Below are 15,199 nucleotides of genomic sequence, written 5' to 3'. Positions count from 1 at the left end.
ATCTGACAATACATAATCGTCTCTATAGTGTCTAGATTCCTAGGCCTACTTATCCTAGTTCTTGCCGAACAACCTTAGCAGGATGAGGAATAGGTAGATGATGTCAATGTACAGTATGAGAGAAGCAAACACGTATTCTTCTTCGCTTAGCTGGTATTTCTTTCCTCCCATTATCAGTTGAGTGTCAAACATCAGGTACTGTTCAAACAGAATGATTGATTGAATTAATTATGGATTAATGAAGCTGTCATTACATTATTTACATATAAAACTGAGGTGAACTGCATACGATGTTTTTACAATGTTGTATGTTTAGCATATTTTGCAATTCAAACTACAAAACAAAATGTAATATTAAGGCCTACCATTCCAAAGAGAAGAGCAATAAGCCAGCCGTAGACAGCATACATGACCTATACAAAAGGTAGAATGTGAACAGTAGAATTATTGGTCATTGATGCACCATGTTGCTATTTTAAAAATAGTATTGAAACGTTTTACTTTCTATTCTAATATTCTTAGCTTAGATTTTAATTGTACAAACAATATTGTGTATAAATTAATAATAGTAATATGATCTACAGATTGACTTACTTTAATTTTCTGAATCTTACCAGAATAATAGTATTTACTATTCTAAAAATCAGCTTAGCTTTTAATAGCACAAGCAACATTATTCCGTATGAATATTTAATAGATGCTCATGTAGAAATAAAAATAAATTAAACATTTCGTACATCACTGTAGTAGAAGATGCAAAAGAAGCCGAACATGAACAAAGACATAGCGAATATACAAATGAACATCGCCATTTTTTCCAAATCGATCTTGGTCTGTATTGTGAACAGTGTTATTGCAATTGTTATACCCTGAGGAGGAAAACAAAAATTATTTCGATAATAAATTCTTTTCTTTTTTAGCTAAATGAAAGGATATATTGTAACACTATGAAAATAAAAATCAACCACTAGGTTCGATTAACATCTTTGAATTTTTGAAGAAAACTTCGTAATTAACAAAATAACACCTGTTATTATGGTTATTATTATGAATTCACGATTGATTGAATAAAAGTTCATAAGAAACACAAGTTCACAAGAAACAAATAACAACATTACCAATGTAGTTCCCATGGCGATGAAGACGGTTTTCGTTTCATAAAAGCTTTAAGAATAAATAATATCACTATTATAAGTACAGTTGTTAGTTTGATCATCGAGGGAAGGGTGCAGCAAGAGCTACTTGAAAAAACATTGAAACAAAAAGGACACGACGAGGTACTTTATTGAAACGAAGTAACTTACCTGGCAATAGTAGCAGTCATGTACGTCAAACTTAACGTCTATATAAAAAGAAAATGCATTATCAATTGCACGAGTTGCCATGCTGTCTAATGTTAATGATGCAACATGAAATTTTGGTCTAGGTTTCATGGTTGTTTTCTCCCACTTTATAATATCGTTTGTAAATAGAAATTGCTCCATATTGGACGTTTGAAGGCATACTTACCAAAATAGTGAGAGCGATGTAGTTGATTGGGGACTTTCTTGCAAGTTCTCGCCCACATGCCAGCGCAATGAAGGCGACCAAGAAGACAAAACTATTATCATAAAGAAACAAACAAAATAAACATATATATGCTTAGAGTACCGGTAACTATTAAGTTTGTTTATGTAAGTCTTTTAATCTGGTATCATCGCTTTCATTTTTGCCTTTATGAACAGGAAAATATTCCAATATCTTAAAAATTGTCTTATCATCATGGTAAAAAGAAACTATGGACCTTCTCACGTTCTTATCTTCACCATCACCACCCCAACATTTCGTTATACCCCAACCTGTATGCGTTTTATAGGTTTTTATATTACAATTATTGCCGGTCTTCAAACATACGAATCGTCATAAATCGAAAATTTAATTAGTAAACGACGTTTTAGAACATTACTGTTTTTGGAAGAATGATCATCCCATGTAAATATTTAGGCTCTAAACGGCGCCCCGTAAAATGATATCTTCGAAATTAACTTTATACTGTATACTTACTATGAAGTATAATATGCTGCTGGGTTAGCTTGGACCCAATCGGCAATGTCTTGCCTAAACAAGATAAAGCAAACTAGTATTATACAGATAAAAAGTAAATATGATTAGTTAGTAGGCCTATATTATTTAGCATAGACATGATATCTAATTTTATGGTCCATAGTATTAGTACCAGTACTAAAACGTATCTTTAGTTAGATTTAGAATTGTTTAAGTTCTAATTAGAGTAAAGCTCTATCTACATTATCAATTTAGTTTGAAAAAAAAGTGTGATGTTCCCAAATATGGTAGTGATATGACATCATGTCCATTATGGGCACATCACATTTTTTGTCAAATAAATTTGATCGTGTAGAGAGAACTTTAGCAAATACAAGGAACACACACGTATAGTAAGCAAATCGGAAGTTGTGTTGGTCTATTTATTTCAACATTTTGTAAGAAATTAACAAAGAAATAACAAAAAAAAAGTATTAACATGTAAAGATAGAAATAAAAGAAAACAGAAACACCAACAATACCCATATCACAAAATCCATAATTACAAATACTTACACGTAGGTAAACAGTGCCACAATACCGAAGGTAAAAAGAAGTTGGACAGACAGAGTAATGTATACCTTATAAAAAAGGGAAGAAAGAAAAAAATGATCAAATTTTCAATCAATGTTCAGTTCCATTTTCACATCCCTTCACCAAAAAAAGATATGATACTTTTGTACCGAATTGGTGAAATGTAAAGAAAATGCCACCTATTTGGACTGGCATATTTGGAATACATTTTAAAATACAAGATAAAATATTACTGGGCCTAATAGTTGAAACTAACCTTTCTTATGAACATTCGTCTGGTATTACTGTCATTAAATGAAGTTGAAAATCCACCCTCCTCTTCATCATCTTGCGCTGACGGTTGACTAGTAGTACCTAAATTATAATAACCATGTCTATTTTTACAGAAGTGAAACTGGGAGAGAAACCTTAATCTCATTTATTTATTTAGACATTTATATATTATTCAATATATCGAACAACCCCTTATGAACAATTCGTGGGTAGACAGTGGCCTCCTCTACAATGAATTGGAAGCCCGTGACTTCTTAATTGGAGCTCTCCCTTATGGAGTTTGGCTTGGTGGTTATGATGCTTGACTCCAAGGGTCCTGGGTTCAAGTCCCGTCATATGTCAGGATTTTTCTAAGGACAAAATTACAACTCCACTCCCACTTGCAATAAGACTTTGTTTATGTCGAGCATCTTGTGTATATGTTTGTCTTGTGAACCTCTGAGGGTCCCTAATGATCAGCAATTGCTGGATGGATCACCCTCATTAAATATGGTAAAAAAAAAAAATATTGGCATACTATTAAAAATCGTACATTGCTTACACCTTTATTCTCAAAAGTAAACCTAAACCGTTTACCTCCTGATACGGACACCACGGTTTGGTTTGGTGCTCCATATTGGTGGACATATTGTTGTTGTGGTTGACCGTATTGTTGTTGTGGTTGACCGTATTGTTGTTGTGGCTGACCGTATTGTTGAAGAGGTTGACCGTATTGTTGGGGTGGTGGCTGATTGTAGGCTGGTTGAGGAACATACCCCTGTGAATAAGGTGGGGGTTGCTGACCATAAGCTGGTTGGGGAGGATATCCAGTGTTTGGATCAGCCATCTAAACAAAAAAAATTAATTGAAGTTTTAAAAAATTGATACACTACATTACATTATGTATTTCAATGATCATTTCATTAATATTTGTAGCTATTATATAAAATGTTTATATAACGGGTTGTCTTATTTTATGGATCCGAGACTCCGGAAAAATTGGTTTTGTACAGTTATCGCTAACTTTGGTGGGTAGCAACTAACTTACAAATCCTCAACGGGCACATGGTCATTTTAATGATCATACATTATTGTTGGTATAACAATATTATCATAAAGACTGACTGTATGATTTATGTTAGAGAAATAAACTTCTTTTATAATATCAACCTTTTCAATACACTTCGACACATTGAAGTTCCGTAACCTTTATAGAGTTTAGACTAAGGAATCGGTCTGTTTTCTCCATTTTGTTGAAATCGACGTTGTACTTTTTGAGCAGATGAATATCTTATCCATTCATATAATGGACTTTGAATGTGTAAAGTGTGTCATTAGTGGGCAGGCGTTTTTATCCTATAACCACACATACAGTATTGCCGGTCGGACCATCCAAAAGCATGGTCTACACAAAATTACGAAATTATTATATTTCAATATTGAATATTTCTTCAATTATTTTACAATATTCTTACCTTTTAAAATGTATATTCTTCTGCTAATCCCTAAGTAAATTTGGTTGTTGGAGGACTGAACTTTGAAACGTATTACCAGCCGCCTGTCATGTGACTTATTTAGTCCGGTTGAAACCTGGTTAAAATGTAACTAATTGTGTACCTAAGACTCAAAACCCCTATATGATAATGATAATGGCTTATTCATAGCAAACATATATGTAGCACAATGTTTCCTTGGATATCCTGACGTAAGCTAAAGATGCGAGGAATAATATTTGTCGTGAGTGATAAGACATTTTCTTCGGAAATGTATCATAAGCGACGGTTTTGTCAGAATGGCCGCCATTGTAGAATAATGTGAAAATGATGTTAAACTTTAAAGATGTGTTGTCCCTTATAATCATAAAAAATGAAGATTAATAAAATCAGACTTTGAATAGTCCATTTTGCAGCTTTCGTAGAAGAAAAAAATACAAAAAAATAATGTTTTCACTTATAAATAAACGGTTAAATTTAACCAAAAAACCATGAATATTTTTTGCTTTAAATTTTAGTTTTTTAAGGTAAATATTTTTTTTTTCGATCAAGTTTTTAGTAAAATTGAATAACTATTATGTAACATTAAAATTTCATATTCAACAACAAAATGTTAAATTTTTTTTTTCAGGGGGACAATACATCTATTACTTTTTGATACCAATTATTTTAATATGCGCATCACAGTCCTAAGGCAGAATTGATGTAAGTGAGAAAAGTTTCGGCTAAATGCACACTCAAGTTTTTTAGTTCACCATTTCAGCTGCAACAACATTACACCCTTCCGAATATTACTCTTTGTGAAAATCTGTATTTTAAAAACATGTAATCTTGGCCCGTACCTATGACCCCTACTGCTTCCATTTTAACTAAATGTTTAAAAAATAAATTCTTGTCCTTTATTAATGATTGACATTTAGTCTTATGAGATGGTTTCATGATTCTTCTTCTGGTCATAATTATTTATTAAAATTTGTCGTAAGTCAATTTTGATAGGATGATACGTTTATTCCAGAACTTGGACCAGTGAACTGAATATTAATTTAATCATGGAGGTATAATTAAAATTATCTAATTTTATACCTCCATGATTTAATTATAGGCCTACTTGGCGCCTCAAATTCGGGTGGGTGATTATTTTATTGTATTATGACTAGAATCTTTTAATTATTTTTCAATAGTCTTATTATAAATATTATTGTAGGCCCACAGTGTTATATAATGTATTTAAAACGGCAATCCACCGATATAAATCTACAGTACATACAGTATGCTAATGGTAGACGATTGGTACAGCCGTCCGTCACCACATTAAATAGTTCGTTAGCTGGCTGGATTGTAAAGACTATTGTTGAGATAACCTTTAAACTTTAACGAAAACAAGGTTGTGGTTCGTTATAAATTGTTGATTAAAATCTGCTTTATATCACGTATTTGTAAGTATAATCTACGTATAAAACTTTCAAGAAATACAAATTGAAATGATAGTTATTTGTTTGTAACTTAATGTATTCATAATTTCTTGTTTAAATAAAAATATAATCCCATCATCATTCTTGCATAATGGTTAGCATGGCCGCTGCTGATGGTGGTGTAAAACCATGAGTGAGTGAGGTAGCGGAGGCCTAGCCTAGTACTAGACAGACTACTTTTACTGTAGTGCGTTTTATTTATTACTATGTATTCTAGTAGGCCTACACATAATAAGTAAAGATAATCTCTTTATATTAAATAAAAGAAATATTTGGCAGTTAAGCCAGAGTGTCGGGGGAGTGGGTGTGTGTGTGTGAAAGAAGTAAATATATAGGCCTCTAGTAGTAGAACTACAGTTCTAATATTTTACTAGGCCTATATTGAAATTTGTACTGTACTGTATGTAGGCCTAGCTAGACCTAAGTATGTTGGTAGGCTACAGTATAAATCATATCGTTTATAAAACCTTTCACTTTCTATTTCATCAATGTAAGACTGTAAATCGGTACTACCTCTAGGCCTAGGCCTTGTTGTAATTTATTTTATTGTAAGGTGACCATCTTATTTTCTTCAGATAAAACAATAAACATAGACAATGCCTGCAGAAACGGAAGCAACCACTCAACAAGAGCCAACAAAAGAACCAGGTACCATTGTTTAAAATTTGTTTTGTTAATTATAAGATAAGTTGAAACATTACTATTACTGTTTAATACCAATCCTCTGACAAGTACCATACTTGTGACAATAAGGTCCCATTAGAAGTATCTCTTGTGGCAAATGAATCAGCTAAAAAAGGTACATGGATGTAATTGTCTTTGGAGGGAAAACTTGATCCTTCACCCTTCCATCAAGCCTAACTTCAACACAGCACTATTTTTCTTTTAAACAATACTTTCCAGGCATAGAATAGATCTTAAATAAAAACCATCTGAAAGCCCACAAGAACAAGCTGTGGTTGCTTATTTGCTTTAGTTCAACCACCATTGTTTTTCCAGTGTTTCGTACACCATCCACATGTCTATTTTCAATAACCAATGTATTTTTTTAGTTGCAGATTCTGGAACTGAATCTGAGAGTGATGAATCTACAGGAGGATTAGACACAGCAGGAAATGTCTCTCAACTGTCTTCACAAGTAAATTCTAAGTTGAAATCATTTCATTTGGCCAATAAAGCTCTGTCTACACTATCAAACTTTATGTGACAAATAAATGTGCTGTACTACTATATTTCAGCACATCACATTTTTTTGTCACATAAAGTTTGATAGTGTAGACAGACCTTCTTTACTGAAGTCTTTTTGTGTCCTGAAGGCCGTAAATGAGCTTGTTTATGATAGCATTGAATAGAGCATGTTTTGTACTTAATTTGGTTAGTGGACAGCTCAGATTTTGAAATTCTATTCTACTGCATATTTTGTCATTTGCTAAAGTTTTTTTTTTAAATTCTTTTCAGATGGGAATCAACGAAGAACCTGTAAGTAAAGCAAAACAAAGTAGAAGTGAGAAGAAAGCAAGGAAATTTATGAGCAAACTATCATTAAAAGCCATTTCTGGAGTAAAGAGGGTAACCATACAGAAGTCCAAAAATATTCTTTTTGTCATTCAAGACCCAGATGTATATAAAAGTCCTGCATCAGATACATATGTGGTCTTTGGAGAAGCTAAGGTTTGTATTGCACTGTGACAGCTAAAATGAACTATTATGAACTTCTTTTTGATATCTAGTTTTGACAGAGTGTTAATATTGTTATGTTAGCATTATCCTGTTTAAAGAATCCTTGATCTGCCCCAGAGAAAACCTGAAATAAAGTGATAAAAGGACAAAATGAATACTTGATATTAAAAATAGAAATCGGGCTTAAGGAAAATATAATATGAAATAAATAAGTAAATTAATAACATACGTTTTATTAAATTTTATTTAGATTGAAGATATGAGTCAGCAAGCACAAATCAATGCCGCAGAGAAGTTCAAGGCACCAGACGCAGCCCAAGCGCTATCTAGCGATGCCGCAGCAGCTCTTACCCCAACGATACAGGAGGAGAGTGATGAAGAAGATGTATGTATTTTACTATTTATTGAGCATTTTTAAATGTCTGTCTACACTTTCAAACTTCATGTGACAAAAATAATGTGATGTGCCCATATATGGACATGATGATGTCCATATTTGGGCATATCACTACCATATTTGGGCACATCACACTTTTTGGGCGGGTATACTTGCCAGTTATTACAAGGCAAGACTTGTAATAAGACTTTGTTTATGTAGAGCAGCTTGTGTATATGTTGTCTTGTGAACAGGATTGCCACCTTTAAGAAGGAGGATAGTGATTGAACTATGGTTATCCTTGGCAATTTGCCTAAAAAACAAAAGATGTAGTAAACAAACAACAACAATTGGCTTACAAGCAATCACCAGTATTACTGCTGATGTTTTAACTGTTCTACACTTTTTATCTTTTAGATTGACGATTCAGGAGTTGAACAAAAAGATGTTGAGCTTGTTGTTTCTCAAGCCAATGTTAGTAAAGGAAAGGCAGTAAAAGCACTGAAAAACAATCAAAATGACATAGTTAATGCTATTATGGTAAGTAGTTTTATTTCAAGTTTATTGTGTTTTCACAAACCGGTATAGAAACAAAATCGGTTGCTGGTTATAGAACAGAATATCAATAAAAACATTTGCTGATTATTCACGAATGCGCAAATTTTGATCCTGGTGAACCAACTATGACACCTCAAACCGGATTCTTGATCCAAAGGCTCTTATATTGCAAGCATTTTACAATTTATGGGATAAAGTACATTTTTAGGAAAACTGGATATTGTGGCCAGGCTAGCTCCAGTTGACTATGTCAGATTTTTTTAATTATGGCTTATTAAACATCATCATTCTGTTTATTTTACAGGAGTTAACGATGTAGTAACGAGTAGTTAACGAAGAACGGTACAACGTATTAAAAAAAAACTCAAAACAAGACAACTGTAGAAGCTTGGCTAGCATGCAGACATAATAATGTATAACAACTGTAAAGGGCAAAAAAACACCCCAATTCTTTCCTCATTTTTATATGCCGATGTTTACTAATTTTATACAGTACAACTTAGCACACAATATATATAGTATAAGAATACAATGTTTGTAGACTTTGAACAGTCTTGGGGATACAGTATTTTTTAATGACGTTTCCTTACAATGATAGCAGCTTTATTTTTGCCATTATCAATCCATATACGAGAAAACATGGAGTTTGTTATACAGTAAAAAGAAAAATCACAATTATTTGTTAATGACTTTCACAACATTAGTAGCTTTATTTTGGCCTGTTTACACTTGCATTAAAGGTTTGCAGTATGTTGTAGAAGTGAAAACATAAACTTTACCGCCAATATACACTTTTGTAGAATTATTATCTTTTTACTTTGTCGCAGCCAATCATAAACAGTAGAATAAACAAGCTTACAACTTGATTGTAATATGGACAATTTGTTATTGTACAGTAGTAAATTTGTGTGGAATTGGTCTAAAGAGAGAAGCGACCTTGTTTCCATAAACTAATATTATACCCACTGTACTAGCCATTCCAAATCTTATTCCATGTCTGATAACAATCAAATAAACGGTGTGAAGTGAATATATTGTTTTTTAATTTTAGCCCAAAATAGACTTATGCTTTCAAATGTGATTAGACAGTGTAGTGCATTGTTTTTAGACCTGAATGTGGAATATGCAGTACTGATGAGCAAAAATTCTCTTCATTTTTGTTGTTTAGATCACTTGTCCTCATGAGTACATCTCTAATGTTGCTAAATTAAATGATATAATTTTGAATCTCTTATATCACCGGTTCAAGCAACCAGAAATGTTCACCATTTTGGTTGATCTAGAATGAAAAAGCAACTCATTTTCAAAAACTTGACATCACTAAATTCTTAAATAAATCATTTATTTCACTTCAGTTGATCAATTCTGTATATTGTAAATATACAGACTACAGTTTATCAAATAATGCTACCACTGTCATGTTTTCTGCATCTTTGCTCGATTCGGACCACCACCTTGGTTGCCATGTGTTCTTTTTCTCCTAAATCTATCCATTGATTTATTTTTCCACTTTAGCCTTTCCTTTCTCATTTGACTGGTTCCCTTTCCAGGCATTGTCATTTCCACATTTATCTTCCTTCCTTTTAATACTGTGTGATGTAAACTGAGAGCATTCTGTTGAAAGGAACATTTTAAAATAATATCTTTTAATATTAGTGGCCTTGGCAGAGTGGGTAATGCATGGTCATGTTTTGGGATCCAAAAATTACAAAGGTGGCTAACATAGGGTCTGTTAATTGAGGCTTGGTTATTTAACTGGACAAGTTGGTTTCATGGTGGGCAGTTATCACAAACTTTGTTGGGTAGGTACCAACTTACATGTGTAAATACATTTATTCATCAAATCACAAAAAAAAGATGTGAAATGGGGTCTCAGAAATAACTAGTCTGAATTAAAGTGTTTATTTTCCACATAATACTCCTGAGCTGTCTTTTTGCTCAAATCCATCTTGCTTACCATAAATTCAGATGATGTCTTGAACTCTATGTAACCAAACCCTCGAGGCTTCTCTGTCGCCTTCTCTGTAGCTAGCCTTACAGCTATGACGGTTCCTAAGATTTTAACGAAAATATATATATTCAATCGGTAACTTTCTAAATTTTATTCCACTACATTACAAACATTTCATATTAACCAATATTTTTTGGGAACATAATTCACAATATACTGTACCAATCTGGAGGTTTACAGGGGCAGATTCGAGGGGGGTGTCAGCCAGCCCGGACCCCCTATCTATAAATTTGTAATAATAGTAATGCAAATATAGGAAATCTAATGAATTTAAGCACTTCATTTCACTATTTTAGGCCCTTTCAAAATCCTGGTTTAAATAATGGAAACATTTCATACATTTTGTAGTATTAAACTAAACATTGTTAGTAAGAATTTTACCAGCCGTTTCAAAATGATTTTCTATTTCTTCTTTCGTCACACCATATGGTAAATTACCAATAAAAAGGCAATAATGTTTATGGCTTTTCTTCACCATACCTTCATGTTTCACTTTTTTGTTATCTAAAAGCAAAAATGAAATAAATATTAATTTTGTACTGGAATTTGTTGTTAATCGGATATCACACACTGCATTTTTACTTATGTTAATCACACTCAATTCATTTTTAAAGTCTTTCCATTTAAATTAATATCAGAATCAACCTAGTATGACAGCAAGAATATGCAGAATATTACTGTAATTACTTTCAACTTTTGATTCAATCTCCGTCGTATGTGTTGTTGATTCCTCTCCGTCTGTAGTCTCTTTTTTCTTTGCAGACCACCATCTAATAGCAAAAAAAGAATAAATATTATAATATTTGAAATGCTTTCAATTCTACTTTTAACCATAATGTCATTATTAGCAAATGGATTAATGTACTTCACTGGTGACACATCAACTTAATCATTAATTAGGTAAGTTAATAGGCAAGAACATTTGATAATTGTATTGCTCAATCTTCAGTCATAGAACTCACTGTTTTCTGCGTTCTGCTCTACTTGGCATGGGAGCTGAATTCTTCTCAGTTTGTTCTGTCATTATTCTGAAAATGAGCACACACCTATAAAAACAATATGGGGACATTGATCAAGTTGGGGTAAGATGTCCTGTTCATTTAGGCTGAAACATGCCATTTTGAGGTTTTAATATTTAATTAATAATTTAAACGGGTATTTGAATGTATATAAATTATAATTAAAAGTTTTCAATACATACAATACAGATTGCGTTTAATACTCAAATTTTTAATAAGAAAACAAATTGAAGCCCTAACCTCTCTAGGTAGAAGACTTATCCGAAGACTTTCTATCTAGTTAACTAGTAGTAGACTTTAATAGTAGGCCTACATCCGGCCTTCTTTACTACTAGGCCTAGGCTAGTACTACTAGGCTAGATCGCTAGCTAGAGAGGTAGTATAAGTAGAGTTAGTAGTGTGCTGATGCTGTGTGTAGACTCCGTGTGTGTAGACTAGCCGGATGCTAGTCAAGTCGCCCCATCGCAAAGTCGCCCCATACAAAGTCGCCCCTTACACAGTCGCCCCATCGCAAAGTCGCCCCAAAACAAAGTCGCCCCGACACAGTCGCCCCATCGCAAAGTCGCCCCAACGCAAAGTCGCCCCATCGCAAAGTCGCCCTATCGCAAAGTCGCCCCAAAACGTTAAAAAATAGTTTACAAGTGCGTAAAATGTCGCAATGATACACAAAATAACACGGAACGTATATGCATAAAAGGGGAAGTCCCGCCATGTAGTCTCAGGTTACACGATCGTCACGCACCCCGATCATCAGAGAGGAAACCCCGACTAATCACTCCGCGGTCGCACTAACGTGCTAGCTTACCAGAGGGAAACCCCCGTAATTACTCCGCCGTTGTCGCACTACAACGCATCATCTGAAGATGGGGAAACCCCGCCGGAGTTTTACGATGATATCAGTCGCGTTCGAAATCGGTCGCGTTTAATTTTGGTCGCGATAAAATGATGTTATACTATCTAGATTATTTTTACTTTGGTCGATGAATATTTATTATTATTAGGCCTATATTAATAATTGATTTTTGTTTTTATTTTACAGGTCAGTATGATGAGAAAGATGTGTGCCTTAAAAAATGACAATTTGTAAACATAGTTTAAGATTATAGTATTATCCAGCATAATGTAATGTCATTTAACAGTACATAATTATTTAAATGTGAAATATTTTATAGGAAACGTAGGCTGCGTCTGTGTCTTTTATTTTATATGCAACAAATTACGTAAAACAATTTATTTATAAACATTCAGTTTACTATTATATACATAGTATTACAATGAACATTGATTGTAAGCCTTGAAAGGCAATCCCATCATTATATCCATTATAAAATTGCATCATATCACCACTATATGTCGTAAATGATGACGTGCGTGTGTGTATTCGTCGTACGTCCGTGTACGTATTACTCCGTGTCTCTGTCTTGTTTAAATTAAAATTAAATAAACACCCGATATGAGGATATTTATTAGGCATGATAATTAGAATGTTCTATAACCAAAAGGGTTGAAAAGAATTTCTTCAGTAAAATGATCATTGTGCTGTTGAATAAAAGGCGACTCGCCATCTGAAACTCTGAAACCAATCGGAGCTGCGCCTTCTGGTATCTGTTTCCTCACAGCTGCTACGTCTTTCTGCTGACCGTCGGGGATTCCCCTTTTTAAAAAACACGCACACGATACTGTACGATGGTTTTTCCATGGTCAATATGTAGCGTTTTAAATTTTACTAAAATACCTGCATGTAAAACAATCATATCGGCGATGAAATTTTTTTTTTTTTTCTTCATTTTGAAAAGTCATAAAATTAAGACACATAACTTGTCAATAAATGCAAAATGATCAAGTAGCCTATAACACTCATTGTCTTACAACACTGTTATTGTTTTAACTACTGTAAATCTATACGAAGGCCTACTACACATTTATACATTTATTATATTATCCTAAAAATTGAGCTGGTATCCACGCGTAGGTTGAAGAAAGATTCGTAATTGTGGCTCTGGTAACTAATTTTAAAATCATATTAAATTAACATTTTCGAAACTATAAATCAGGGATAATCTTTTTAGAACTTTCAAACAAGGGAGTATTTTTTTAATGATTTTTAAAAGCACATCACTCCATTAAAACCTGTAAAATAAAAATTAAAACACAAATTATGTATATAGGCTAATAGGATAAACATTATAATGTATGCGACATTTAGCGCGACCAAAGTAACAACGCAATCGATATCAAACGCAACCGATATGATTAAAACAGCGTACTACTAGCGGCGGCGCTTCATAATCATACAGAAATAAAACCGTGGGCGACTTTGCGATGGGGCGACTTTGCGATGGGGCGACTTTGCGATGGGGCGACTTTGCGATGGGGCGACTTTGCGTTGGGGCGACTTTGTAATGGGGCGACTTTGCGATGGGGCGACTGTGCCGGGGCGACTTTGTTTTGGGGCGACTTTGCGATGGGGCGACTTTGTATTGGGCGACTTTGTATGAGGCGACTTTGCGATGGGGCGACTTGACTGGATCCCGACTAGCCTAGGCCTAGCTAAAACTAAAACTAGCTAGAGGCCTAGGCCTACTACTAGATACTAGCCTAGCTATCTAGGATTAAACTAGGCCTATATATGTACACTTCCAAATTGGATTTATTTACACTAGGCCTAGGCCTAGGCCTACCAAAATTACCGGTTAAAATTACCAATATGAATATTGTATCCACGTGCACACATTCACGTCACTCGCCCTATTAATGTTTACAAAATGAAATTTCAAGAAGGAAGTGGCATCCGCCCTCTCCAGTTTGCTCTTCTTTTTGACGTACAGTATGGAACGCTTCTACTGCCTTCTGTTTGTCATTTCGTCCTCAATTGTCCAACTTTAAGCAGTACATAAACATATAGTAATGAAGAATTATTCATTTATACATGGTCCTATCAAAGTGGCAACAAAGAGCTGTTTGATACATTTTATACATCTTATGAAAATGACAAATATATTTTGGGATGCTGAGATCTTTTATTGATACAGAGTGTGAATTGTTGATAGTTTTTGTACTAAAAAACCGAGAATGGAAATTTCGTGCTGGAGTCACTGAAATCCTTAAATATTATTATATTTGATGTACTTGTTTCTTTCTACACTATTTGTGAACAATTTTTATGTACATTATAAATTTGTAAAAGTACTAAAATGTGTTGGGAGGACCGGGTGGGAATGGGTTGTTTTAGTAGTTATAACATGGAGTTGTACAACTGTTTTTGGATCGATCCACTGTTTTTTATTATTGTATTCTTTATTTTGCTTTTCGCCATTGCTTTCGTTAATTAAAAAAAAAAATGTTGTATTGTTATTTTGAAGGATACACCTTTGTACTATAGTCTGCCCTCTGTCACCGATTAAAAGGTGTAGATCCAAATAAATAATTAGTAAACATCAACGACTTCGTCATGCTCTATCTGCTCTGTATCTATACCTGGCCTTAAGCTGCTCTGTCTACATTCAAACTAGTTTGACAAAAAAAAGTGTGATATAAAGTTGGTCGTAATATGCCTAAATATGGTATTGATATGACATCATCATGCTCAAATATGGGCACATCACATTTTTTTAGTGTAGACAGAGAGCTCTGACGGCACTTTCGGCGCTCCATAATGGTATACCAATTTACCTTTTTGACGTGTGAGGGCGCGGCCTCGGCCAAATATCTCTTCTACCGCC

General features: G+C 33.8%; 2 protein-coding genes across 7 annotated transcripts; one reads left to right on the top strand and one right to left on the bottom strand.

Moving 5' to 3' along the window:
• Positions 1-5,010: 5,010 nt before the first annotated feature.
• LOC144839558 (nascent polypeptide-associated complex subunit alpha-like) lies at positions 5,011-9,313 on the top strand. Of its 2 annotated transcripts, none has more exons than XM_078694990.1 (7): positions 5,011-5,066; positions 6,409-6,481; positions 6,886-6,971; positions 7,292-7,504; positions 7,764-7,898; positions 8,307-8,429; positions 8,752-9,313. In XM_078694990.1, the coding sequence occupies exons 2-7, from the start codon at positions 6,430-6,432 to the stop codon at positions 8,764-8,766; spliced, it is 624 nt and encodes a 207-aa protein (XP_078551116.1). In that variant the 5' UTR covers positions 5,011-5,066; positions 6,409-6,429; the 3' UTR covers positions 8,767-9,313. The 2 variants fall into 2 exon arrangements, with proteins under 2 accessions (XP_078551116.1, XP_078551108.1); XM_078694982.1 differs by lacking the exon at positions 5,011-5,066 and adding an exon at positions 5,657-5,797.
• A 459-nt stretch (positions 9,314-9,772) lies between these two features.
• LOC144839528 (uncharacterized) lies at positions 9,773-14,252 on the bottom strand. 5 transcript variants are annotated; one of them, XM_078694953.1, is made up of 6 exons: positions 14,181-14,252; positions 11,421-11,504; positions 11,146-11,228; positions 10,840-10,962; positions 10,405-10,499; positions 9,773-10,061 (listed from the first exon to the last, which is right to left on the bottom strand). In XM_078694953.1, exons 2-6 carry the CDS (start codon positions 11,480-11,482, stop codon positions 9,864-9,866), a joined length of 561 nt encoding a protein of 186 aa, XP_078551079.1. In that variant the 5' UTR covers positions 11,483-11,504; positions 14,181-14,252; the 3' UTR covers positions 9,773-9,863. The 5 variants fall into 5 exon arrangements, with proteins under 5 accessions (XP_078551079.1, XP_078551063.1, XP_078551096.1 ...); XM_078694937.1 differs by having other exon boundaries at positions 14,168-14,234; XM_078694970.1 differs by having other exon boundaries at positions 11,421-11,486; positions 14,181-14,234.
• Positions 14,253-15,199: the final 947 nt, after the last annotated feature.

This window comes from Antedon bifida, chromosome 1 (genome assembly GCF_963402885.1).
Source record: "Antedon bifida chromosome 1, ecAntBifi1.1, whole genome shotgun sequence".
Taxonomy (NCBI): Eukaryota; Metazoa; Echinodermata; class Crinoidea; order Comatulida; family Antedonidae; genus Antedon; species Antedon bifida.
Note: the sequence above shows the minus strand (reverse complement) of the source record. Positions and strands in the feature narration are given on the sequence as shown.